Below are 25,570 nucleotides of genomic sequence, written 5' to 3' on the forward strand. Positions count from 1 at the left end.
CTAGAAGAGGGCTGGAGAAGAGGAGGAGGCCTAGATTTGCATGTTTAAGGGTACTTGGCCAACCTCCAGGTAGGAGGCCGGGCATGGTGGCTAAAAGCAACTCTTAAATGTGAGACAGTGAGGTTACCTCAGGGCAGGCTGAGAGGCTCTACAGGTCAAGGTTTCTGGAGCCCTCCCACCCTTCTAGAAGCTGGAGGAACTTTCTAGAAGAGGGGTGGAGGAGGCCTAGATTTGCATGTTTAAGGGAAGTTGGCCAACCCCCAAGCAGGAGGCCGGGCATGGTGGCTAAAAGCAACCCTTAAATGTGAGGCAGTGAGGTTACCTCAGGGCAGGCTGAGAGGCTCTACAGGTCAGGGCCTCTGGAGCCCTTCCACCCTTCTAGAAGCTGGAAGATCTTTCTAGAAAAGGGGTGAAGGAAAGGAGGAGGCCTAGATTTGCATGTTTAAGGGAACCTGGCCAACCCCCGGGCAGGAGGCCGGGCATGGTGGCTAAAAGCAACCCTTAAATGTGAGTGAGCTTGTGGAACAGGAATAGTGCTGGTATTCGAGTGGAAGATGGATTAAGGAAGGTGCTGGAGCATGGAGCCTGGAAGGGGGCCCCAGGGAGAAGGGCCTACCTACAGGCTGGAGCAGACAGAAAGATCTCCACGGCCCTACAGTCTCCTAGGGAGGACAGTGTCAACAGGGAAGGAACCAGCCCAGCGTAAGACCTGAAAGCAGCTGCAACCCACTAAGCTACAGTACAGGACAGTGTGAGGACTTCTACACCCCCTGGGCGACAGAAGGGAGAGGGTGGTCAGCTGCAAGACCCAACTAGTCCTCATCTGGGACTGCTCCACAGTGGATTGTGGAATCCCTTGCCAGAGATACCCTCAGGACAGTTGGGTGGATGAGGAACATTTCATCTGGGGGTCTCAGGAGGTACACCAAGGGGGATTCAGTGCTCCTTAAAGAGTGTTTACTAAGAGGTTGTCCTCAAGTTTTTACAGTTCCTTGGGCATCCCATATACCCCTAGACCCCATCCAAGTTGTTAACCCCTTAATAAAAAGAGCAAAACCAAGCTCAAGGACTGTGTTACTGACTCTCTGAGAAAATGTGGAAAAATGCATGTTGGTTGACTGTGCACAGCTTAAGGGGACCCAGCAAAATCCAGCGGCCCCCAAGAGGGTAGAGCTACATTAAGATCTTATTCATATTATAATGTGTATGCAGTCTACCTCCAATACAGCAATAAATGCTCAGTTGTGCTTTAAGGAATCGATCAGTGATGTTGTGATGATGTCACTGCAGGGAGATCCAGCGCAGTTACCAGGAAATGCACGAGGTATTCTCGGAGCAAGACAATTACGCCAGGATGAGAGAGCTGCTCTTCCAGGTGAGGATTCTTCCACCCTGATCTGCTGTACAGTTAATGCTTTGTGGTTGGTGCCTCTGCCTTGCAGCCCCGGGTCCCCTGGTTTGAATCCCCATCATAACACTATCTACATGGAGTTTGCATGTTCTCCCTGTGCCTGTGTGTGTTTCCTCCGAGTACTCCAGCTTCCTCCCACACTCCAAAGACATGCTGGTAGGTTATTTGGCTCCTGTCTAAACCGGCCCTAGTATGTGTATGTATGTGAAATTAAATCAAAATTTGGGCAAAACTTTCATTATTCAGAAATAGGGGCGGACTGAACATTTGGAAACTCGGGCACTGCCCGAGGGCCCGGGTTCAGTAGGGGGCCCCATGAGATGCCCCTGGTACCTTTTTCATAGGCTTTTTTGAGTGTGGACAAGGAAACCGGGGCCCCATGATCCCCTATTACCCGGGGCCCCATGAGTTGTCAGTCCGCCCCTGTTCAGAAATTTGGATGTATCCCAATTTCCGAATTACAATAGTAAGAAATTTAAAACAAACTATTCTATTTCGATTCCAATTCAAAAACAAATTCGAACTGTAAACATATTGCTGACTAGTGCTGATTTAGTGTTAGACTATAGCCGTCTTGTGAAATTCGAACTTTGAAAAGAATAGAATAAAACAGGATAGAATAGATAATAAAGGAATAGAATAAAATAGAAAAGAATATAAAAGAAATTAATAGAATAGAAAAAAAGAATAGAATAAAATAGAATAGAATAAAATATAGCCATCTTCCGAAATTCGAATTTTGAAAAGAATGTAACAGAATAGAAAAGAATAGAAAAGAAAATAATAGGGTAGAAAATAATTTTTTTTTTCAATTCTATTCTTTTATTTTCTACCCTATGATTTATTTTTCTATTCTTTTCTATTCTACTACATTCTTTTCAAAATTCGAATTTTGGAAGACAGCTATATTCTATTTCATTCTATTCTTTTTCTCTAGTCTATTATTTTCTATTCTATTCCTTTTTTCTATTTTATTCTATTCATTTTTTGCTATTTTCTTTTCTAGGCTATTATTTTCTATTCTTTTCTAATCTATTACATTCTTTTCAAAATTTGAATTTCACAAGACAGCTATATTATTTCTATTCTGTAAAATTTTTTTCAATTCTATTCTTTTAACAGAATAGAAAGAATATAGCTGTCTTGTGAAATTTGAATTTTGAAAAGAATGTAATAGATTAGAAAAGAATAGAATAGAAAATAATAGGGTAGAAAATAAAAGAATAGAATGGAAAAAAATGAATAGAATAAAATAGAAAAAAGGAATAAAATAGAAAATAATAGACGAGAGAAAAAGAATAGAATGAAATAGTATATAACTGTCTTCCAAAATTCGAATTTTGAAAAGAATGTAATAGAATAGAAAAGAATAGAATAGAAAATAATAGGGTAGAAAATAAAAGAATAGAATGGAAAAAATGAATAGAATATAGTAGAATATAGCTGTCTTCTAAAATTCGAATTTTGAAAAGAATGTAATAGAATAGAAAAGAATAGAAAGGAAAATAATAATAGGGTAGAAAATAAAAGAATAGAATGGAAAAAATCTATAGAATAAAATAGAAAAAAGGAATGGAATAGAAAAGAAAATAATAGTAGAGAAAAAGAATAGAATAAAATAGAATATAGCCGTCTTCCAAAATGTTAATTTTGAAAAGAATGTAATAGAATAGAACAGAAAATATTAGGGTAGAAAATAAAAGAATAGAATGGAAAAAAATGTAATAGAATATAGCCGTCTTCTGAAATTCGAATTTTGAAAAGAATGTAATAGAATAGAAAAAAATAGAATAGAAAATAATAGGGTAGAATAGAATGGAAAAAATTGAAAAGAATATAACAGAATATAGCTGTCTTCTGAAATTCGAATTTCAAAATTTGAATTGAATAGAATAAAATAGAAGGAATATAGCCATCTTCTGAAATTCAAATTTCGAAAAGAATAGAATAGAATAAAACACAATATATTAGAAAATACAATAATAGAATAGAAAATATAGGAATAGAATAAAAAAACTATAAATGGGTAAAAAGATCAGTGAGCGCTTAATAATAGCCGCTAATGCACACAAAAGGTAACCAGATAAAACCTCCACATATACTAAAAAGGTGCAGTGCTAAAATATATATTAAACCAAATAGTAATCCAAATAATAAAATATAGTAATATGTAGATCATAAAAGGAATAAAATTATTAAATGTTCATAAAGTGACAGTTCGTGCTAAGGTGCCAGTTGATTGCTCCAGAATTCAGTGATGTGCCAAAGGTGTTGTAAAAATATGCACTCACCAGATGCGTATTTTAAATACGCATGTAAATTATATAGCCAGAGGTCCCCTCTAAGGACGGAATGGATGAGGTAAGCCGGGTATGGATTCTCCTCCCTCTGGGTAGTATACGGCCCTGCGGATGTCTCCTGGGTGTACAAGGATTGAATCCTGCCGGAGGTCCCCTTAAAGGATGGATGGGTGTTTTACAGCCTGCAGTAGAAAACTCCCTCCTCTGGTTCTGTGGGATACTGCAGCTATCTTCCAAGGTGGGCTCTGCAAGTGAATTCAGCTCGATATGGAGCCAGAGAATAGCCCATAGTGCAGTATTGCATTCAAAATTTATTGAACATCCAGGTGGTAAAACAATATAAAAGTATTCATGTAAAGTAATGTGGAGAGGGACTGACCATCCACCAAGCAAGGATGGAGCCAATACGCCGTGATGTCATGCCGCCGGAGCCTCGTGAAGGTCTGGCGGCCATCTTGCTTGGTGGATGGTCATTCCCTCTCCACATTACTTTACATTATTTACATGCGTATTTAAAATACACATCTGGTGAGTGCGTATTTTTACCACATCACTGAATTCTGGAGCAATCAACTGGCACCTTAGCACGAACTGTCACTTTATGAACATTCCTTTTATGATCTACATATTACTATATTTTATTATTTGGATTACTATTTGGTTTAATATATATTTTAGCGCTGCTCTTTTTTAGTAGAATAAAAAAACTGAATAAAATAGAAGAAATATAGCCATCTTCTGAAATTCAAATTTTGAAAGGACAGAATGGAATAGAAGAATAGAATAGAAAATAAAGCAATAGAATACAAAGAATATAGCCGTCTTCAGAAATTAGAATTTCGAATAGAATAGAACCAGCTATTCTTTAAAATGAATTTAAATCGATTCCATATTTTCGATTCAAATTCGATTAGAACACTGCAAATCCTTAGGGAGACATTTTAATCCGGTTTAAAGCGAATAAACTAAAACAAAATATATTACGAATGCAATAAACGTAGTAACTGAACAAATTGATCCGAAACAAAACAAAATGAACTCTTTCGTCCTGCACATGTCCGTGTGGGATGGGCACCTTAGATTGTAGTGCACATGAATTGTCAGCACCAGGGGCGGACTGACCATTTGGAAACTCGGGCACTGCCCGAGGGCCCGGGGTCAGTAGGGGGCCCCATGAGATGCCCCTGGTACCTTTTTCATTGTTTTTTTTGAGTTTGGGCAAGGACACAGGGGCCCCATGATCCCCTATTGAGGGCCTGGGGTCAGTAGGGGGCCTCATGAGATGCCCCTGGTACCTTTTTCATAGGCTTTTTTGAGTTTGGGCAAGGACACAGGGGCCCCATGATCTCCTATTGCCCGGGGGCCCCATGAGTTGTCCGTCCGCCCCTGGTCAGCACTATACAAAAACCTGTATTGCATGAAGAAATGTTACCATTGCCTAACTCTGCTGTCTGTCCTCCAGTCTCAGGACAGTTCTGATGCAACCTCCAAAAGGCATCCGCCTCGCTCCAAGGACCCCAGAGCCACGGTGAGTTTCCTCCACTTCTGATCACATGGGGAAAATAGCATTTCATCACTTTGACTTTTTTGAGACTGAGACACACACAGAACTGAAATCGCAACATCATCTTGTTTCTATGCTTTGCTTGTGAACAAGCCGGGTGCATTATCTGCTGCGTTTACTTCCACGGACACTTGTTAGTCCTCATGCACACGGGATGTTCTTACAGCGGCTTTTGACTTTTGATGTTTTTTTCTACAGCCAGTAAACTTCCCATCTGCCCATTCTCCTCTGACCTCTGACATCAACTAGGAATTTTCATCCACACATCTACCGCTCACTCAATATTTTCTCTTTTTCGGACCATTCTCTGTAAACCCTAGAGATGGTTGTGCGTGAAAATCCTAGTAGATTAGCAGTTTTTGAAATACTCAGACCAGCCCGTCTGGCACCAACAACCATGACATGTTCAAAACTTGAGGGAAGGGTGTAGCCCGTAGTGGATTTTATACCACAGAGGTTCTGTGTGCTCCAAAAACGTACTGAGGAATGACTTTATGGTGGATACAGGAAAACCCTGGTTTATCTAGGCCAGAGATGGTGAACCTTTTATAGATCGAGTGCCCAAACTGCACCCCAAAACCCACTTATTTATCGCAAAGTGCCAACACTGCAATTACACCTGAATATTGAGGTTATAGTTTAGAAAAAACAACCCCCATACAGTAATATCTTTTGTCACACAAATACAACACAATAACAGAGCATCTACTTACCAGCAGCACAAGGGGGCAAAGTTCCACTGACCTCCAGCACAAGGGGGCAAAGTTCCACTGACCACCAGCACAAGGGGGCAAAGTTCCACTGACCTCCAGCACAAGGGGGCAAAGTTCCACTGACCTCCAGCACAAGGGGGCAAAGTTCCACTGACCTCCAGCACAAGGGGGCAAAGTTCCACTGACCCCCAGCACAGGGGGGGCAAAGTTCCACTGACCCCCAGCACAGGTGGGGCAAAGTTCCACTGACCCCCAGCACAGGGGGGCAAAGTTCCACTGACCCCCAGCACAAGGGGGCAAAGTGCCACTGACCAGCAGCACAAGGGGGCAAGGTGCCACTGACCAGCAGCACAAGGGGGCAAGGTGCCACTGACCAGCAGCACAAGGGGGCAAGGTGCCACTGACCAGCAGCACAAGGGGGCAAGGTGCCACTGACCAGCAGCACAAGGGGGCAAGGTGCCACTGACCAGCAGCACAAGGGGGCAAGGTGCCACTGACCGCCAGCACAAGGGGGCAAGGTGCCACTGACCGCCAGCACAAGGGGGCAAGGTGCCACTGACCGCCAGCACAAGGGGGCAAGGTGCCACTGACCGCCAGCACAAGGGGGCAAGGTGCCACTGACCGCCAGCACAAGGGGGCAAGGTGCCACTGACCGCCAGCACAAGGGGGCAAGGTGCCACTGACCGCCAGCACAAGGGGGCAAGGCGCCACTGACCGCCAGCACAAGGGGGCAAGGCGCCACTGACCGCCAGCACAAGGGGGCAAGGCGCCACTGACCGCCAGCACAAGGGGGCAAAGCGCCACTGACCGCCAGCACAAGGGGGCAAAGCGCCACTGACCGCCAGCACAAGGGGGCAAAGCGCCACTGACCGCCAGCACAAGGGGGCAAAGCGCCAGTGACCACCAGCACAAGGGGGCAAAGCGCCAGTGACCACCAGCACAAGGGGGTCAATTTCCACTGACCACCAGCACAAGGGGGCAAAGTGCCACTGACCACCAGCACTTGCTAACCTCTTGTGTTAAAAAAATGAATGTATTAAAACTCACAGCCAGTCCAATAAATATATATCCTTGGCAGCGCACTGACCGGCCATGCGAAAGCTTGGACAAGTCGTGGCTTATGAGTCGCAGCTCATGATGTCATCGCCTGGCGCTCCTACTCCTTTCTGATCATGCGCATGGCCCCTATGTGCTCTGTTATCCGATTCTCGGCTGCTGGGGCGGCTTGGCCCGTGTGCTGACCGAGAGGACTCTACATGCCCGCCGCGGCACATGTGCCATAGGTTCACCACCACTGCTCTAGGTGGTGTCAGAGTATCTACCTCGCTTTATATTTCATACTGTTCCTGATTCTCATCTTTTGCCAGTCGGGGGTCTGAATTTTATCTTTTTCTATTATCACCGCACAGGGGGTGATCCCGTATCTTGGAGTCTTCCTCACAGACCTGGTCATGCTGGATTCTGCCATCCGAGATCAGCTGGAGGTGAGATTTTCTGTCTGGGGATAAAAATAGAAAAACAGTGCGGCGCTTCTATATCATTACAGCCCTAGATGTATTAGAGATACCTTATCACATGTAATTAATAAGTGATAAATAAGTGATACCACACAGTAAAGTGACTATAGCACAATAACATATATAGTGTCCATGTGGAGAGAATGAAGTCATGCAGGTGTGCACTACAAGTGCCAATCTTCAGACAGGTGGAGTGCCCCCCTCCTCACATAGATGGAGTGCCAAACTGCAGACACTACAAGTGCCAATCCTCAGACAGGTGGAGTGCCCCCTCACCTTCCTGCCCAGGCCCCACAGGACCAACGAGCCTTGGGTATATAATCGCTCTATACCCCTGAGCGTGGATGGATCCCTCTGCTGATGGGTTCCCCGGATGCCAGTATAGGGCTTCTCCTCCTCTTAACTCCTATGCAGATCGTTGGTGGTAGCGGTAGATCTCCCTCCCTCACGATGACAAATGAGGAAAGAGAGCTTGCATAGTGTAAAACCGCTTTATTCAGACAGTAAAAAGTCAGAAAACGTACTCACATGCTTCTAAAACAAAAACAGGCCTTGTCACCACTCAGAGGGTGTACTGTATTCGGGACCAGGTGCACCAAGATGGCGCCCGCGCCGGATGTGACGTCAGAACGTTCAGTCGTATAAGCTCCTCCCCTTGGCGTATCTACGCGTTACGTCACTCACACACGTGACTTCATCAGGATGATTTTCTGTCTGTTTCTTGGATGGATTTTGAAAACTGTAGCTGAATTTTATGTTCTATTCCTTCTATTTTCTTTTTTTTTTTCAGAACGGATATCTTAACTTTGAGAAGAGAAGAAAGGTGAGTGCGGAACATGAACAATATCACATTATCACGGGCAATAGCATGTTCACTACAGTAGTCACAAGACGGAAACTACGAATGTTCATTCATGTTGCCAACTTAACCCTTTCGCTGCCACAGCCGTTTTTGCACACGTTTACAAAATCATTTTAGGCCTGAAGATTACACAAAACCCCCAAACGTGATATATTTTCTGAAAGCAGACACCCCAGAGAATAAAATAGCAGAAGTTCCAATTTTTTATGTCACACGGTATTACAGCTAACGTCCAGGAAACGCTAAATTTCAGTAAAAAAAACACACTAAGGTGAATTTTAGGGCAAACAAATGCAATACATTACCCAGAGTTTTGGTAAAATATAAAAGACGAGTAAATAGATACCCAACAGGTCAAACCTTAAATTTGCGTGTGCCTGTGAAATGGTGTCAAACTTCAATACCCAATATTTTCTATAGGCGAGGCTTCATAAGCCCCCTATAGGTCAGTTCAGTGTTTCTGCTAGAATTATTGCTCTCACTCCGGCGTGCGCAACGATATGTAATATGGGTATCGCAATCGACGTTATCATGAGTAGGTGCCCCCGTCGCGTACGTTTACATGCATATATGTGGGGGTGGGGGGCCGCCCGACTGCTTCCACCTAATAGGTAGGAGTCTGCTTGTCAGTTTTGGACATAATCCTGGTGACCACTGGATTGTGTGTAAGCCCCCCGCTGTCAGGTCCATATGACATACGGATCTGGCAGCGAAAGGGTTAAAGCGGAACTGCACTGCATCTGGGCACCACAAACAAAACGTAATCTAATGAATATTTAATATTCAAAGCAAACTCTCCCATCCATCCAGCCATGTCTCCACGCTTTATTTTGCTTAGAAATCATTTTGAAAAAGCCACCCCTAGAATTTCTGGCCATGGCCATCTTGAGTAGGGGCAGGAGATTTATGTAGCATAGACTCCCTGGAATCCATCTGCCTTCAGTTCAGGCATACAAGCAGGAGGGCGTGCTTAGATGAGAAAAATCCCCTACTCCCCTCCAGAAGACTTCTGAGATGTATGACATTGTTTGTTTGCCTAGGTCAGAAACCAGGAAGTAACTGAAGAAAGGTATAAAAAGAGTTTAAAACAAGTAATTATGATATACATATCTATTCCTATCTATTTACTAATGCTGGCAGCATAACGATTAAAAATAGTCAATGTTGAATGAGAGAAACAAGTTGCGCTTTAAATAATATATTGAAGCCAATTACTAAAATCTCATACAAGCTTCGGCAATGTTTGATTTTGCCAGGGTGGGTTTCTTGATGGTGAAAACAGTATACCATGTCAGGTGTATTATAATTGCCACTCGTAGTCTCCATCAGAAGCCCATTAGACAGGGTGACAACACAGGTGCACAATTGGGAGGCAGGAACAGAGCGTTGTCACCCCATCAGAGGAAGTACTTGAGCAACCCATATGGAAGAAAAATACTTTTGAATTATATTTTCAAAATATTCTTCCCACATATATCGACATATATTGGAAATGCTACAATTTTGCCCATATTCTCTCTCTCTCTCTCTCTCTCTCTCTCTCTCTCTCTCTCTCTCTCTCTCTCTCTATATACACAGTTGCAAGAAAAAGTATGTGAACCCCTTGGGATTACGTGGAGTTTTGCATGAATTGGGCATAAAATGTGCTCTGAACGTCATCTAAGTCACAACAATAGAAGAACACAGTCTGCTGAACATAATACTACACAAACATTAGATGTTGCCATGGTTTAATTGTACATAACATGCAAACATTCACAGTGCAGGGAGGAAAAAGTATGTGAGGCCCTAGCTTAATGACTTCTCCCAGAGCTAATTGGAGCCAGGAGTGAGCCAACCTTGACTCCAATCAGTGTGATGATATTGGATGTGTTGCTTGCAGCTGTCCTGCCCTTAAAAAACACACACCTGTTTTGGGTTTACTGGTTTCAAGAAGCACTGTCTGATGTGAACCATGCCACGCAGAAAAGAGCTCTCAGAAGACCTACGATCAAGAATTGTGGACTTGCATGAAGCTGGAAAGGGTTACAAAAGTATCTCCAAAAGCCTTGATGTTCATGTGTCCATGGTAAGACAGACTGTCTACAAATGGAGAAAGTTTAGCACTGTTGCTACTCTCCCTAGGCCTGGTCATCCTGTAAAAATGACTGCAAGCACAGCGCAGAATGCTGCATGAGGTAAAGAAGAATCCCAGAGTGTCAGCTAAAGACCTACAGAAATCTCTGGCACATGCTAACATTTTTGTTGACACATCTACAATAAGGAAAACATTAAACAAGAATGGAGTACATGGGAGGACACCACGGAGGAAGCCATTGCTGTCCAAAAAGAATATTGCAGCACATTTGAAGTTTGCAAAAGAGCACCTGGATGTTCCACAGCACTACTGGCAAAATATACTGTGGACAGATGAAACCAAGATTGAGTTGTTTGGGAAGAACACACAACACTATGTGTGGAGAAAAAAAGGCACAGCACACCAACATCAAAACCTCATCCCCACTGTAAAACATGGCGGAGGGGGCATCATGGTTTGGGGCTGCTTTGCTGCCTCAGGGCCTGGACGGATTGTTGTCATTGATGGGAAAATGAATTCCAGAGTTTATCAAGACATTTTGCAGGAAAACGTACGACCATCTGTCCGCCAACTGAAGCTCTGCAGAGGATGGGTGATGCAACAGAACAATGACCCAAAGCATACAAGTCATTCAACAAAACAATGGCTGCAACAGCACAGAATACGCCTTCTGGAGTGGCCCAGTCAGAGTCCTGACCTCAACCCGATTGAAATGCTGTGGCATGACCTTAAGAGAGCGATTCACACCAGACATCCCAAGAATATTGCTACACTGAAACAGTTTTGTGAAGAGGAGTGGTCCAAAATTTCTCCAGATCGTTGTGCAGGTCTGATCTGCAACTACAGGAAACGTTTGGTTGAGGTTATTGCTGCCAAAGGAGGGTAAACCAGTTATTAAGTCCAAAGGTTCACATACTTTTTCCTCCCTGCACTGTGAATGTTTACATGTTATGTGCAATTAAACCATGGCAACATCTAATGTTTGTGTAGTATTATGTTCAGCAGACTGTGTTCTTCTATTGTTGTGACTTAGATGACGTTCAGAGCACATTTTATGCCCAATTCATGCAAAACTCCACGTAATCCCAAGGGGTTCACATACTTTTTCTTGCAACTGTGTGTGTGTGTGTATATATATATATATATATATATAATTATTATACAGTATTTATATAGCGCCAAAGGGTATGCTCAGCGCTGTACAGTAGCAAGGGGGACATAACATGAGACAAGACAGTGTGTGTGTGTGTGTGTGTGTATGTGTATATATATGTATATATATATATTACTGCATGTTGTAATACAAATGTTTGTAATACAAAGTATATGAAAAATATTTTTAAACACATTTCAAATATACTGTCTGTGTCTTTAAAAATACAAATCTACATTTTTGGAATTTACAAATATATGTAATAATAAATGTTAAAATTACCTTTTTATATGTTAAAAAAATCTGAAGAATATATTTAAAAATATATATTTTTTAAAATATTTTTCTTTATATTTTGTAATATATAAAAAAACGCATTTCAGCATGCATTATATATATATATATATATATATATATATATATATATAAATTATTTTTATTTATTTATTTTTTTAAATATATTGAATATGGCCAAAATTGTAGCATTTCCAATATATGTCAATATATTTGGGAAGAATATTTTTTAAATATATTTCAAATATATTTTTCTTCCATATGGAAAGCACCTTCATGGCAGGATCACCAAGTACTTAATGACAGCTTCAGATTTAAAAATATTGAAAATTACTTTAGAAATGATATACTACAGTCATGGCCCCCTGCATTTCTGTCTGATAATGCACTACTACACCCAGAAAATGGTTGCAATTACAAATGTTTCTGCACTATCATGTTTATTTCTTTTGTTTGTATTAATATGACACAAAAAAGTGGAGAAACAAAAAGCCAAATCTGACACATTCCACGCAAAACCCCAAAAATGGACTGGACACAATTATTGGCACCTTCTCAAAACTGTAAGAAATAATTGCGTTCCAAGTTTGAGATGCTCCTGTAATTTGTAATTAAACTCACCTGTATCAATAAACAGGTGCTGACAATATAGAAATTGCACCAACAACCAGTTAAAATGGTGAAGAATGGACTCCACCTTTTTGTTTTGTGTCTGTGTGCCGCATGGAGCTTGGAGAAGAGAAAGAGCAGCAAAGAATTGTCTGAGGATTTGAGAACAAAAATTGTGGAAAAGCATGGACAATCCCAAGGTTTCATATCCATCTCCAGAGATCTTAATGTTCCTGTGGCCACTGTGCGCAACATTGTCAAGAAGTTTACAGCCCATGGCCCTGTAGCTGGATGTGGACGAAAGAGAAAAATTGATAAAAGATTGCAACGAAGGATTGTTTGAATGGTGGCAAAAGAACCTCGACCAACTTCCAGACAAATTCAAACTGACCTTCAGGCTCTGGGTACAACTGTGTCAGCTCACACTATACGTCATCTGAATGAAAAGGGACGCTATGGCAGGAGATCCAGGAGGACCCCACGGATGACACAGAAACATAAAAAAGCCAGACTGGAGTTTGCCAGAACTACCTGAGGAAGCCAAAATCCTTTTGGGAGAATGTGCTGAGGACAGACGAAAGAAAATTACATCTTTTTGGTAAAGCCCATCATTCTACTCTTTTCAGAAAAATAAATAAGTCCTTTAAAAAAAAGAATCCAGTCCCTCCAGTCACACATGGTGGGGGGTCACTGATGTTTTGGGGTTGCTTTGCTGCTTCAGGCACTGGATGTCTTGACCGTGTGCATGGCATTATGAAATCTGAAGACTACCAAAGAATTCTGGGGTGCAATGTAGTGCCTGGTGTCAGGAGGTTGGGTCTCCATCAGAAGTCATGGGTCTTACAGCAGGACAATGACCCAAAGCACACGTCAAAAAGCACTGAGAAATGGTTTCAGGCAAAGCGCTGGTGAGGACTGAACTGGCCAGCAATGAGTCCAGATCTCAATCCCATAGAGCTCCTGTGGAGAGATCACAGAACAGCAGTTGGGAAAAGGAATCCTTCCAATCTGAGAGACCTGGAGCAGTTGATGATAGAAGAGCGCTCCAAAATTCCAGTAGAGAGGTGGAAGAAACTCATTGATGGTTACAGGAAATTATATTTCAGATTTTTTTTTTGTTTTTTATTTTTAATAAATTGCAGAGATTTCAAAACTAACTTCTTTCACGTTGTCATTATGGGGTATTGTTTGTAGAATGTTGAAGAAAAAAAATGAATTTAATTAATTTTGGAATAAGGCTGTAACATGACAAAATGTGGCGAAAGTTCAGCACTGGGAATACTTTCTGGATGCACTGTAGGTGACATTTGGAGGGGGGGGGGTGTTTTTGTTGCATCTACATTTCCTAACTGTCATTGCAATGTTCCTGTTTTAGGAGTTTGAGTCGCTTTCCCAGATTCGAATCCTGCAAAATGTCTGTGTGGGATACCGGTTCACTTCTGATCCACAGTTTGTCAGCTGGTTCCAAAATATGCGCTCAATGAGGGAGGATGAGAGGTGAGTCTACCCTGCAGGACCAGAGCCAAGCCATCTCCAGGCTTCCAGTCAATGGGCCATTAATGTAAAATTGCATCACAACAGGGATTGAGTCTATTCTTCTGGGGCAGGGATGTCAAACTGGCGGCCCCCCAGCTGTTGTGAAACTACAAGTCCCATCATGCCTCTGCCTTTGGGAGTCATGCTTGTAACTGTCAGTCTTGCAATGTCTCATGGGACTTGTAGTTTGGCAACAGCTGGGGGGCCACCAGCTTGACACCTGTGGTCTAGGGCGTTACTTCCTTGCTGGTCAGATCAGCTGGATAGTAGATTTATTCCAGGCATTTACAGTGCCCACAACTTATGGATCGCTTTACATGCTGTACACTTACATCAGTCCCTGCCTTCAATGACTCGACAATCTAACTTTAGGCAGAAACCAATTAACCTGCTAGCAAGTCTTTGGAGTGTTGGAGGAAACTGGAGTACCTACAGAAAACTAGACCTGTGCGGTTCGTTTTATTCCAAATCAAAATTCGGATGCAATTTTTGCGTTCCAATAGTAACGAATTTAAACAAATCTGAAATAGCAAAATTAAATTTTGTCTAAAAGAGTGAATTATTTGAATTTGAATCGAAACGAATTCAAAAACAAAATCGAAAAAAGACTGTGTATTAGTGTTAGAATATAGCTGTCTTTGAAAATTCGAATTTTGAAAAGAATAGAAAATAAAAGAATAGAATAAAAAATAAAGGAATATAAAAGAATATAGCTCACTTCTGAATTTCGAATAGAATAAAATAAAGAAATTCGAATTTCGAAAAGAATAGAAGGGAATAAAATAAAAAAAAACAGACTAAAATAGAATAGAATAAAACAATACACTAAAGGAATAGAATAGAATAAAATAGAATATCGCTGTCTTCTGTAATTCAAATAGCGAAAAGACTAGAATTGAGTAAGTTAGAATAGAAAAGAATAAATATAATAAAACAGAATAGAAAACAAAGTAATAGAACAGAACATAGCCATCTTCTGATATTTCAACTTCGAAAAGAATAGAACAGAATTAAATTGAATAGAAAAGAATAGGATAAAATGGAATATAAAAGAAAATAAAAGGAATAGAAAAGAATAGACTAAAATAGAATATAGCCCTCTTCTGAAATTTGAATTCCAAAAAATAGAATTGAATAAAATAGAATAAAAATAGAATAATACAGTATAGAATCGAAAATAATAGAATAGACTAGAATAGAAAGTGAAGGAATAGAATAGAATAAAATGGAATATAGCCATCTTCTGAAATTTGAATTTAGACAAGAATAGAACTGAATAAAATGTGATGGATTTGGTAAAATGCCTATTTCGTTTCCTATTGAATATATATATATACACTATTTTTATACACATTTTTATACATATTTACTTTTAAACTTTAATACATATGTTGTGTGAATATTTTCTGCCTGCTGGGCTTTGTGGTACTATAAGCAATCCTTAAGAAATGTCTGCTCACATGCACAGACCCCTCCCACCGTGTGATTTGGAAGACAAAAGAATGTTTTCCTATGAGATAAGGCCTGGAAGAAGATCACACCTATACCATGATGGAGATTGTTTTCGTGTGGAAATGACCAATCAAAGACTAATATAATGCTTATGCTGTTGTCACATGACTCTCGCATCATTTTGCATATATAAGCTCACTTTCTCATTATAATAAACTAGAAGTGTTCATAGACTGAACTTGTGTGTCAGCGTGAGTCTCTTCCAGTGTGCGCAGATTCCAGGGCTGGCCAGCATCATAAATTAGGACAGGAACAGATAAGCACTGGACGATTAAGTCCTCAACTAAATCAAAAATAGAATAGAAAATAAAGGAATAGAATAAAAAAATAATAGAATATAGCTGTGTTCCGAAAATTCAAACTTCAAATAGAATAGAACCAGCCATTCTTCACAATGAATTTGGAGCGATGCAATACTTTTGTTTCAAATTACATTGGAAAAATTTAAATCCGGTTGAAAATGAATAAATGGGTCAAAACTAAACTAAACAAATTTTGGTACGAATGCAACTAAACTACATTAATAACTTCGAGAACTGAAATGAAACCATTTTTTTTTTTCATTCTGCGCATGAGCTCTCAGCCACTGTGCTGTCTGTAGGTAGTGAAGCATAACATACCTAACATTCACTGTAATGCAGAATAAAGGAATCTGATGCCGGGTCCTTTTTAAATAAAAGTAGGATTCTAATTGGTTGCTTTTGCCTGTTACAGGATTTTGTGTGATCTTGTCATGTGACTGCTGCACATTTGATTTCTTCTGCAGTTATCGACTGTCATGTGACATTGAGCCAACGCAGGACACGCCGGCAGTGACCCCAGTGAAGCCCACAGTGGTCATCACACACTGCACTGAGTGAGTAAATGATGGGTATCCGCATTCATAGCGCTCTCGGTGTCAATGATATTGTTTTCTTAAAGTGTAAATTTACCTTCAGGACGGTTTTCCAAACATACCCCGGTGTGATTTCTATATCCAATGAATAGAATGTACCAGAACTCCTCCTGCTGTGATGTTGGATGTCCTCCCATTACAGACGCAGCTGTTGGAGAGCCTCCCTACAGAAACTACTCACCATGATACCTGCCCTAATACCATTCTGCCATTTGCAGGATCAGCTGATCATCACAATAATGCGCCCCCCCCCCCCGGCCATTCACACTGCATGCATGCCAAGTGTGCCCCCCCCAGCTCTAGTAGTGGCTGCTCCAGGCCATACAAATTGCACACATTGCGCGCAATTTGCATGGCCTGGAGCAGCCACTACTGAGCTCAGCTAGAGATGGAGACCACATACCGCACATGCGTGCAATTTGCATGGCCTGGAGCAGCCACTACTGAGCTCAGCTAGAAACGGAAACCATGTACCGTGCAGCCACTACTGAGCTCAGCCAGAGATGTAAACCACGTACTGCACTTGCACGCAATTTGCATGGCTTGGAGCAGCCACTACTGAGCTCAGCTAGAAATGGAAACCATGTACCGCGCAGCCACTACTGAGCTCAGCTAGAAATGGAGACCATGTACCACGCAGCCACTACTGAGCGCAGATAGAGACCACGTACCACACATGCGTGCAATTTGCCTGGCCTGGAGCAGCCACTACTGAGCTCAGCCAGAGATAGAGACCACATACCGCACATGCGTGCAATTTGCATGGCCTGGAGCAGCCACTACTGAGCTTAGCTAGAGATGGAGGCCACATACCACGCAGCCACTACTGAGCTAAGCAAGCAGCACACACTGAGCACTTGCAGTTTGCACGGCTCTCTAGATCATTGAGTACGGCTAAGTTCACACTGCTGCGGTCTCTAAGCCTCCGGTCACATCAAGCCCAACTTTGAAATTGTGCGACTTACAGTGAGGTCGCACAATTTCAAAGTCGGGGGAACCACCGATTTCAGGTGCGATTTGCAAGACATCTGACCAGGGGCAGACTGACCATTTGGAAACTCGGGCACTGCCCGAGGGCCCGGGGTCAGTAGGGGGCCCCATGAGATGCCCCTGGTACCTTTTTCATGGGCTTTTTTGAGTTTGGGCAAGGACACAGGGGCCCCATGATCCCCTATTGCCCGGGGGCCCCATGAGTTGTCAGTCCACCCCTGCATCTGACACAGATGTCTATGCAAATGGCACCAAAAGTAATGCATGTACTACTTTAGAAATCAGTGTGGCTCCGACCAAGTCAGAACCGCACCGATATGACTGCTCCAATTGCAGACAATAGGGTGCGACTTGGCATACGATTTGCAAGTCGCATGGCATGCAAATCGCATGCCAAATCGCACCCGATGTGACCGGGGTGTTAGGCTCTGTTCACACCTATGCCGTTTGCTTTTGGCCCATTTTGCAGTGATTTTCGCAGTTCGTTTTGCGTTTTTTTACACACATTTGTTCCACATTTTGTGTTTTGTTCAGCTCTTTTTTTTTTTATGTGGAAAATTTTTTGTGGAATTGCAAAGCGACGCAAAATTGCGGCAAAAACGCACTACCAAGCATTTCAGCAGATTTACTATTGAACTCTATTGTAGCAGAAACACTGCTTTTTGCTTTTAAAAAAGTCCCTGACCCTTTCCAAAAACGCAGCAGCTCAAAAAAAGCATAAATGTGTACATGTTTCATAGGAAACCACACTGAATGGACTGTAGTGCGTTTCTGCAAAAAGCAGTAAAAAAACGCATTGGTGTGAATGGAGCCTCAAAAAGCGATTCGCGGTAGACCCCCTTATAGAGGGCAGCAGAGCACTGGCTTTTTTTTTTTTTCTTTGCCAAAGGCCAATTTAAAATGTAACTAATGTGCCACATCTGTGACCTATGTGTTGGGCTCGTGGTTGCAGTGCAGCTCAAATAACTTAACCACTTCCAGTCCGGACACTTTCACCCCCTTCCAGTCCAGGCCAATTTTCAGCTTTCAGTGCTATCACACTTTGAATGACAATTGCGCGGTCATGCAACACTGTACCCATATGAATTTTTTAGCATTTGTTTGAGACAGATAAAGCTTTATTTTGGTGGTATCTATTCACCACTGGGATTTTTATTTTATTTTTTTGCTATATAAAATGGAAAAGTCCCAAATTTTTTTTAAAGTGTTTTTCTTATAAAATTTTGCAAAGAAATTATATTTCATCATAAATATTGGCCAAAATGTATTCAGTTATCTTTTTAGAATAACCCAAATTAGTTTATAACCAAAAATTATCATTTTAAAAAATGTATTTTTTACATTTTTATTTTATTTTTTTTGTTTTACATACTGTCACCCTAGCAGTACAATGTCACCATAGTGACACTGTACTACTTGTGGGGGGTGATGAAGAATTTTATTTTTTTGCACTGATTGCTTTTGCACCCGTAAAGGCTGTAAAAGCAATAATTTCTCCTTCTCTCTGGCTGCCTTCTTGCAGCTGTTGAGAAATAATGTGTGAGCTGTGATTGGTCACAGCTTGTCACATGGTACAAGGCTGTTGTGAATAGCCTTGTGCCATGTGATCTCTGTGATCATTCACAGATTTCACACGTAGTAAGCAATGATGTCAGAAGTGACATCTTGCTTACTACTATTCATGTGATCACTGATTGGCCAATCAGTGATTACACTGTTCAACAGGTAAAAAGTTTTGGGCATAAAATTAGCTAATCTTACATAATTTTGGGGTGCTGAAAACGAAAATGACCCTAAAAAATGTTGATTGGCTCTAGTTTCCATGATATATTCACCCATCTAATGACGTAAGCCATTCAAAATTATGATGCAACTTCAGCTGCATATTGCGCAATTGATACTGGTGACCAATAGAAAATTGCATGTATACTGAGATGATGCAATATTAGCCTTTAATTGCATCACTTCACTGCATAAAAGCTGCAGTATCTGTAGCTGATTGGAGTTCGACAGCGTCTTTACATTTCGTTTTATGCTTATATAGGCTACTCAGTAATGCCTCGAACTTGTGTGAGTAAAGTAGATAATTTCTGCTATATCTGCGGTGAAATAACTTTTATCTCACAAAAAAGGAGGATAACAGCAATGATTAAGAAAGCCTACAACTTGTATTTTCGCTGCAAGATAGGAGACCAGGACAAGAGCTGGGCACCACATATATGCTGCAATTCTTGTGGGACGGCACTGGAGCAATGGTTGAATGGAAAAAAGGCATCTATGCCTTTCGCTGTGCCAATGATTTGGAGAGAGCCAACAGATCATGTTAGTAATTGTTACTTTTGTATGGTGCCTCCAATTGTAAAAGGGCTAAATAAGAAGAAAAAGTTATCTGTGCACTATCCAAATATTCCATCGGCAATACGTCCAGTTCCTCATGGAGAGGGGCTACCAATTCCTAAAGCACCAGAATCCTTCGTGGTTGAGTCAAGTGAGGAAGAACCTGAAGCGTGTAGTCACGTGCAGTTGTAAGAGATAGCCCTTTCCTCGAATACAAGAGAAAAGCCAAGAGAAGCAAAACCGACACAAACTGAAGACAAAACTAGTGAGAATCCTAAGTATTAAAATGATTCAACTTAGCTTATGGCTATAATTTTTCTTGGTAATCCTATGCAATATATTATGCCATTTAGGCTTTGTTATGTAGTCAATATCACTTGCTTTATATTTGTGGAAAGACATCTATCTATATAATTATTGTGCATTATGTAGTCATTACGCCTATAGTAGAAAACTTTCCGTTTACAGAAAAACTAGAGCCAATTGACAAATTTCTTTGTTATATTTGAACTCAGAATGTGAAATTCATTAAGAAATGGATCCTTTTGTTTCCAAAACTGGCAAAAAATAAAAATTTGTTGAACAGTGTTACATAATCGTGACCTCACACAGAGGTCCCGTACAACGATCGGTGTTCCACTGTGTCCAGAAAACACAGCGGGCAGCGGATCGCAGTGCTGTGCACTCCCAGGGAGCGCGCACAAGCAGGGAGGCTATCTATAAACGGCCACCTGACCCTGCACTGCCACCGTCTATAGATAACGGCTGGACGGGAGGTGGTTAAAGGATAAGTTAACTTTTTGGACAAAAATAATAGATGCACATTATTTTGCAGATAAAAAATGTGCATTTATTATTTTTGTCTACAGGAGACTGGAAAGCATTGCACCTGTGATCAGTAGATCGCTGATGCCATACAGGTCTCCTGCAGACCTGTCAGAATATCTGCTTGCCATACGAGATGTACAGTCAAGCAGATATGGTGACAGGAAGCTTCAATGAACTACCAGGATGCTCCACAGTGCCGTGGTGGTTCATTGAAAACTTCAAGCCAAGAGCCGCTAAGGCTACCAGTACTTGCAGTTCATTCACTCATGGAAGTCCCGGAGCCCCGCACTTCCACACTTTTCAAATCTGACAGTATGGGGAGACGTCTCCCTGTATTATCTGTCAGGGGGAGGTGGGTGTGACTTGTACATTCACATCAGTCCCAAACCCTCAAGGGGTGTACAATCTAAGGTCCCTAACTCACATTCATATACTAGAGCCAATTTAGACAGGAGCCAATTAACCTACCAGCATGTCTTTGGAGTGCCTGGAGGAAGCCCACACAGGCACAGGGAGAACATGCAAACTTCAGGCAGGTGGTGGTGTGGTTGGGATTCGAACCAATGACCTGCGTACTGCCAGGCAGAAGTGCTAACCATTTAGCAACTGTGCTGCCCCATTTCTATGTTGTGTAATGCAGGAATGATCTATATTTCAGTAAATTTTGTACTTAGTTCACTTGACTCGTAAAAAACTGACACTTACAGAAGAGATATGCTATATCACATCTGCAATAGTGAACACATACTTGCCTGCTCACAGTCTTCTATGAAATGCACATTGAGCTGCACATGCACATGCTTGTGTTACTTGGCCTGTACCAGAATGACAGAATCTAGTGTGCGGGATGACGTCATTGCCTGACTGACCAATCAAGAGGCACAAAACCTGGCCAGGGGAGAAGGTGAGAATGGTCGGGATGGTAGGGATTAAAGGGGAGGTTCACCTTTTTTCCAAAAACAAATAAATGCTCTTTTTTTGCAGGTAACACAATGTGCATTAATATTTTTTGTTTCTGGAGCCTGCAAAGCGTTGCACCGGCAATCAGCAGATGGCTGGTGCCATGCAGGTCTTCTGTAGACCTGTCAGTATATCTGCTTCTCTGTACGGGATGTACGAACCAGCAGATATATTGACAGGATGAATCAATGAACTACCACGGCGCTCCATGCTAAGGTTGCCGGGACTTGTAGTTCATTCCTGCACAGAACACCGTGAATGATTGACGTGGCCGAGCAGCTAGCGGGGAGGAGAAGATCGCCCCCTAGCTGCCACAGTGGGGAGGAGCGGGCAGGGCTGTGGATAAGGGGGTACCACCAGTCCTCCTGTAGGGGGCCCAAGCCAGCAGGGGGGCCCAGGCAGCTGGGTGAATCAGATGTGGGCAGGGAGGGTGATCAAAACAGCGGAGGGGCAATTACCAAAACTGATCCCCTGTATGGCTGTTTCTGCAGCAGCAGAAAGCCAACTTCTCTCCCTTCCATCGGCTTTCAGCTGCTGCAGACAGAGAGCCATACAGGGGATCAGTTCTGGTAATTGCCCCTCCGTCATGCCTATGACCCTCCTTGTGCACCATATGTTTCCCCCTGCTGCCCAGTCCCCCCCCACCCCCACAGTGCTGCCGGCTACCCTCCTTTCCCTCCCTCCGGCACATGCAGGCACTAGGACAATAGGATCCTTCTAGATGGTGAGTGGAGGAAGGTTCCAGTATATATGTCACATTTACCAGCCCCTTCCTTTCCTGAATGAACACAATGAGCGATCAGCACTGATTACTTGCTGTGTTCATTCATAACTGGTTCCTTTTATTTATTTGTTTTTTTTTGGGGGGGGGGGTGGCTGTCAAGTTTGATGTATGGGGCCCTGTGGTTTCTAACAGCAGCCCTGGGAGCGGGGGCTGATCCATTCATAACATGTTACACCCTGAATATGGGTCGAACATGTAACATGTTACAAAAGGTGTCTAAAAGTGCAGCGCTATAAAACGCACAAACTGTATGAAAATATGAATACGGTAATTCTCATAAAATGTTACAAAAGGTGAACTTGTCCTTTAGCCACCACATTCTCTGTAATGAGGAGGCGAATATATTTGTGGGGTTATTTCCGATATGCAATGTATAACACTCCTGCTTCCTTTTGTCTCTGCAGTCTTTTGGCTTCCATTGTTGCTCCATTCGGATCCAGCATGCACTTGGTGTCTTGGGATGTGCCCTCTGACCGACTCATGGCGCCCGGCCTCACAGCGGTATTGATGTTTTTCCTTTACGTGTGTTCTGCCCGGCCAGCCATTGTTTTATCCGATCCTAGTTATTGTAAAAGAAAACCCCAGTAGGTGAGAGGGAGGACACTGACCATTTGGAAACTCAGGCACTGCCCGAGGGCCCGGGGTCAGTAGGGGGCCCCATGAGATGTCCCTGGTACCTTTTTCATAGGTTGTTTTGAGTTTGGGCAAGGACACGGGCCCAGGGGCGGACTGACAACTCATGGGGCCCCCGGGCAATAGGGGATCATGGGGCCCCGTGTCCTTGCCCAAACTCAAAAAAGCCTATGAAAAAGGTACCAGGGGCATCTCATGGGGCCCCCTACTGACCCCGGGCCCTCGGGCGGTGCCCGAGTTTCCAAATGGTCAGTCCGCCCCTGCAGGGGCCCCATTCTCCCCTATTGCCCAGGGGCCCCATGAGTTGTCAGTCCGCCCCTGGGAGGGGATCCACCAGCAGAGAGATGTTTGGCTTTCTAACTCTTGGCCAGTCTTGCAGCCGACAGTCATATTTGTCCATTGTGGACATATGCTGGTGACTTGTGTGGTGTTCTCTGGAATCATGGTAAGGTGAGTGAGCCCGGGTTCACATATATGCGGTGCGGTATATCGCATGTGATTGCACAGGAACCGCACCGCATTCCTGTGCAGATCACATGTGTTTTGTGTGCGGTGCGATCGGAGTCGTACATTTTGTATGGCTCTAATCGCACCGCACCAAAAAGGTGCAGGACCCTTTTTCTAGTCCGCTCTACATGGGTATTCACACCTATGTGATACGATTCTGCACATCGCACCGCGTTTTGCGGACAGATTTCGGGGTCTGGTTAATTTAACATACACACCCGCAGCGGTTCACATGAACGGGGTGCGATTCTGATGCGGTGCGGAATTCGCACAGAAAACGCTGAGAATTCTGGACCGCGTCAGTGTGAACCCGGGCAGTTCCGATTTGAGCGCAGATGCTGTGTTTTCTTCATTCCTTTACAAACAAGGTGGATGGAGGAAACTCCGCAAGAAGGGGAAATTGTCAGAATACATTGATCAGTGGCGGCAGCTGATCACTGGAACATTTTTCAACATGTTTAAAGTGATATTAACCCCTTGTCCTCCTAAGGATTTACCCCTCCCTCCCCCCCTTCCTGACCAGGCCATTTTTTGCGTTACGGCGCTGCGTTACATTAACTGACAATTGTGCCGTCATGTAACGCTGCACCCAAATGAAATTTACATCCTTTTTTTCCCACAAATAGAGCTTTCTTTTGGTGGTATTTGATCGCCTGTCTGACAATTTTGAAAAAAAAAATATTTTTTACTTTTTGCTATTAACCAATTCAATACCGGGCAATTTTACACCTTCCTGCCCAGGCCAGTTTTCAGCGCTCTCACGCTTTGAATGACAATTGCGCGGTCATACAACATTGTACCCAAACTAAAATGTTATCATTTTCTTCACACAACTAGAGCTTTCTTTTGGTGGTATTTAATCACCGCTGGGGTTTTTATTTTTTGCTAAATTAACAAAAAAAAAGACCAAAAATGTTGAAAAAAAAACACGTTTTTCTTTGTTTCTGTTATAAAAGTTTACAAATAAATAATTGTTCTTCATAAATGTAGGCCGAGATGTATTCTGCTACATGTCTTTGGTGAAAATAACCCAAATTAGGATGTATTATTTAGTTTGTAGGAAAGTTATAGAGTTCACAAACTATGGTATAGATCTGAATATTGATCAATCCTGAAGTACTGACGGCCAATCTAATTTCTTGAGGTCCAAGAATGTCAGAACATTACAGATATCCCCAAATGACCCCTTTTTGCAGAGTAGACAGTCCGATGTACTTCATAAGAGGAATGGCGAGTTTTTTTGAAGTTGTATTTTTTTTGTCATTTTTTGGAAAATGAAAAAATTAAAATTTGTTTCACTATTTTTTTTTTTAACATATTGTCACCAGTGCAGTACAGCGTCATCATATAACTGGCATGGCGGTGATCAGGGACACTGACTGGTGACCGTATGAAAAAAAAAAAAATTTTTTTTTTTTTTTATTTTTTATTAAATCTTTTTTAAGATTTTTTTTTCATATTTCACTATGACCAAAGTAGTACAATGTTACCATAGTAACATTGTACTGCTTAGGGGAAGTGATCTTTTTTTTCTTTTTTCTTTTTTTTACACAATTTGCCTATAGCAAAGAATTACTTTGCTATAAGCAAGCATTTACCTGAATGACATCAATTCATTCAGGGTTTTTTTTTTTTTTTTGTGCTTAGCTGTGATTTGGCCACAGCTAATCACATGACATGTGCATGTGATTAGCTGTGACCATTCACAGCTAGACACTAGTATACAATGGATGGCATGAATGAAGTATACAACTGTCATGTGACCTGCTGTGATTGGTCACAGCAGGTTACATGGTACGGGCAACAGGGGCCGATACTCAGATCTGTCATCGGCCGTGTCCGAGGTACACGGCCGGTGACAGATTGCGCCGCTCTGCAGGAGCGCAATCTGTGCATGTGCGGGAGAACGCCATATGGCGTCCACCCGGAATGCTGATGACATTTGCCACCCTCCCTTCGGCCATAGGGCGGCAAATGGTTAAACATGTCCAGTAAAAAAAATAAAAAAATCAAATTTCATCATAAATTTGGGCCAAATGTATTCTGCTCCATGTCTTTGCTAAAAAAAAATCCCAATACGTGTAAATT

At 42.3% G+C, this 25,570-nt stretch overlaps 1 protein-coding gene across 4 annotated transcripts in view; it reads left to right on the forward strand.

The window, feature by feature from the left end:
* RGL2 (ral guanine nucleotide dissociation stimulator like 2) overlaps positions 1 to 25,570 on the forward strand; it is a 122,865-nt gene that overhangs the window by 78,249 nt on the left and 19,046 nt on the right. For all 4 annotated transcript variants that reach the window (XM_089657186.1, XM_089657185.1, XM_089657187.1 and 1 more), the window contains 7 exons: positions 1,291 to 1,375; positions 5,174 to 5,239; positions 7,398 to 7,472; positions 8,296 to 8,328; positions 13,876 to 13,997; positions 16,315 to 16,404; positions 22,747 to 22,843. In XM_089657186.1, coding sequence (XP_089513312.1) covers positions 1,291 to 1,375; positions 5,174 to 5,239; positions 7,398 to 7,472; positions 8,296 to 8,328; positions 13,876 to 13,997; positions 16,315 to 16,404; positions 22,747 to 22,843 — 568 coding nt within the window. The remainder of the gene's footprint in view (positions 1 to 1,290; positions 1,376 to 5,173; positions 5,240 to 7,397; positions 7,473 to 8,295; positions 8,329 to 13,875; positions 13,998 to 16,314; positions 16,405 to 22,746; positions 22,844 to 25,570) is intronic.

Source organism: Staurois parvus, unplaced genomic scaffold (assembly GCF_062004578.1).
Source record: "Staurois parvus isolate SC_StPar_1 unplaced genomic scaffold, SC_StPar_1.0 ptg000973l, whole genome shotgun sequence".
Taxonomy (NCBI): Eukaryota; Metazoa; Chordata; class Amphibia; order Anura; family Ranidae; genus Staurois; species Staurois parvus.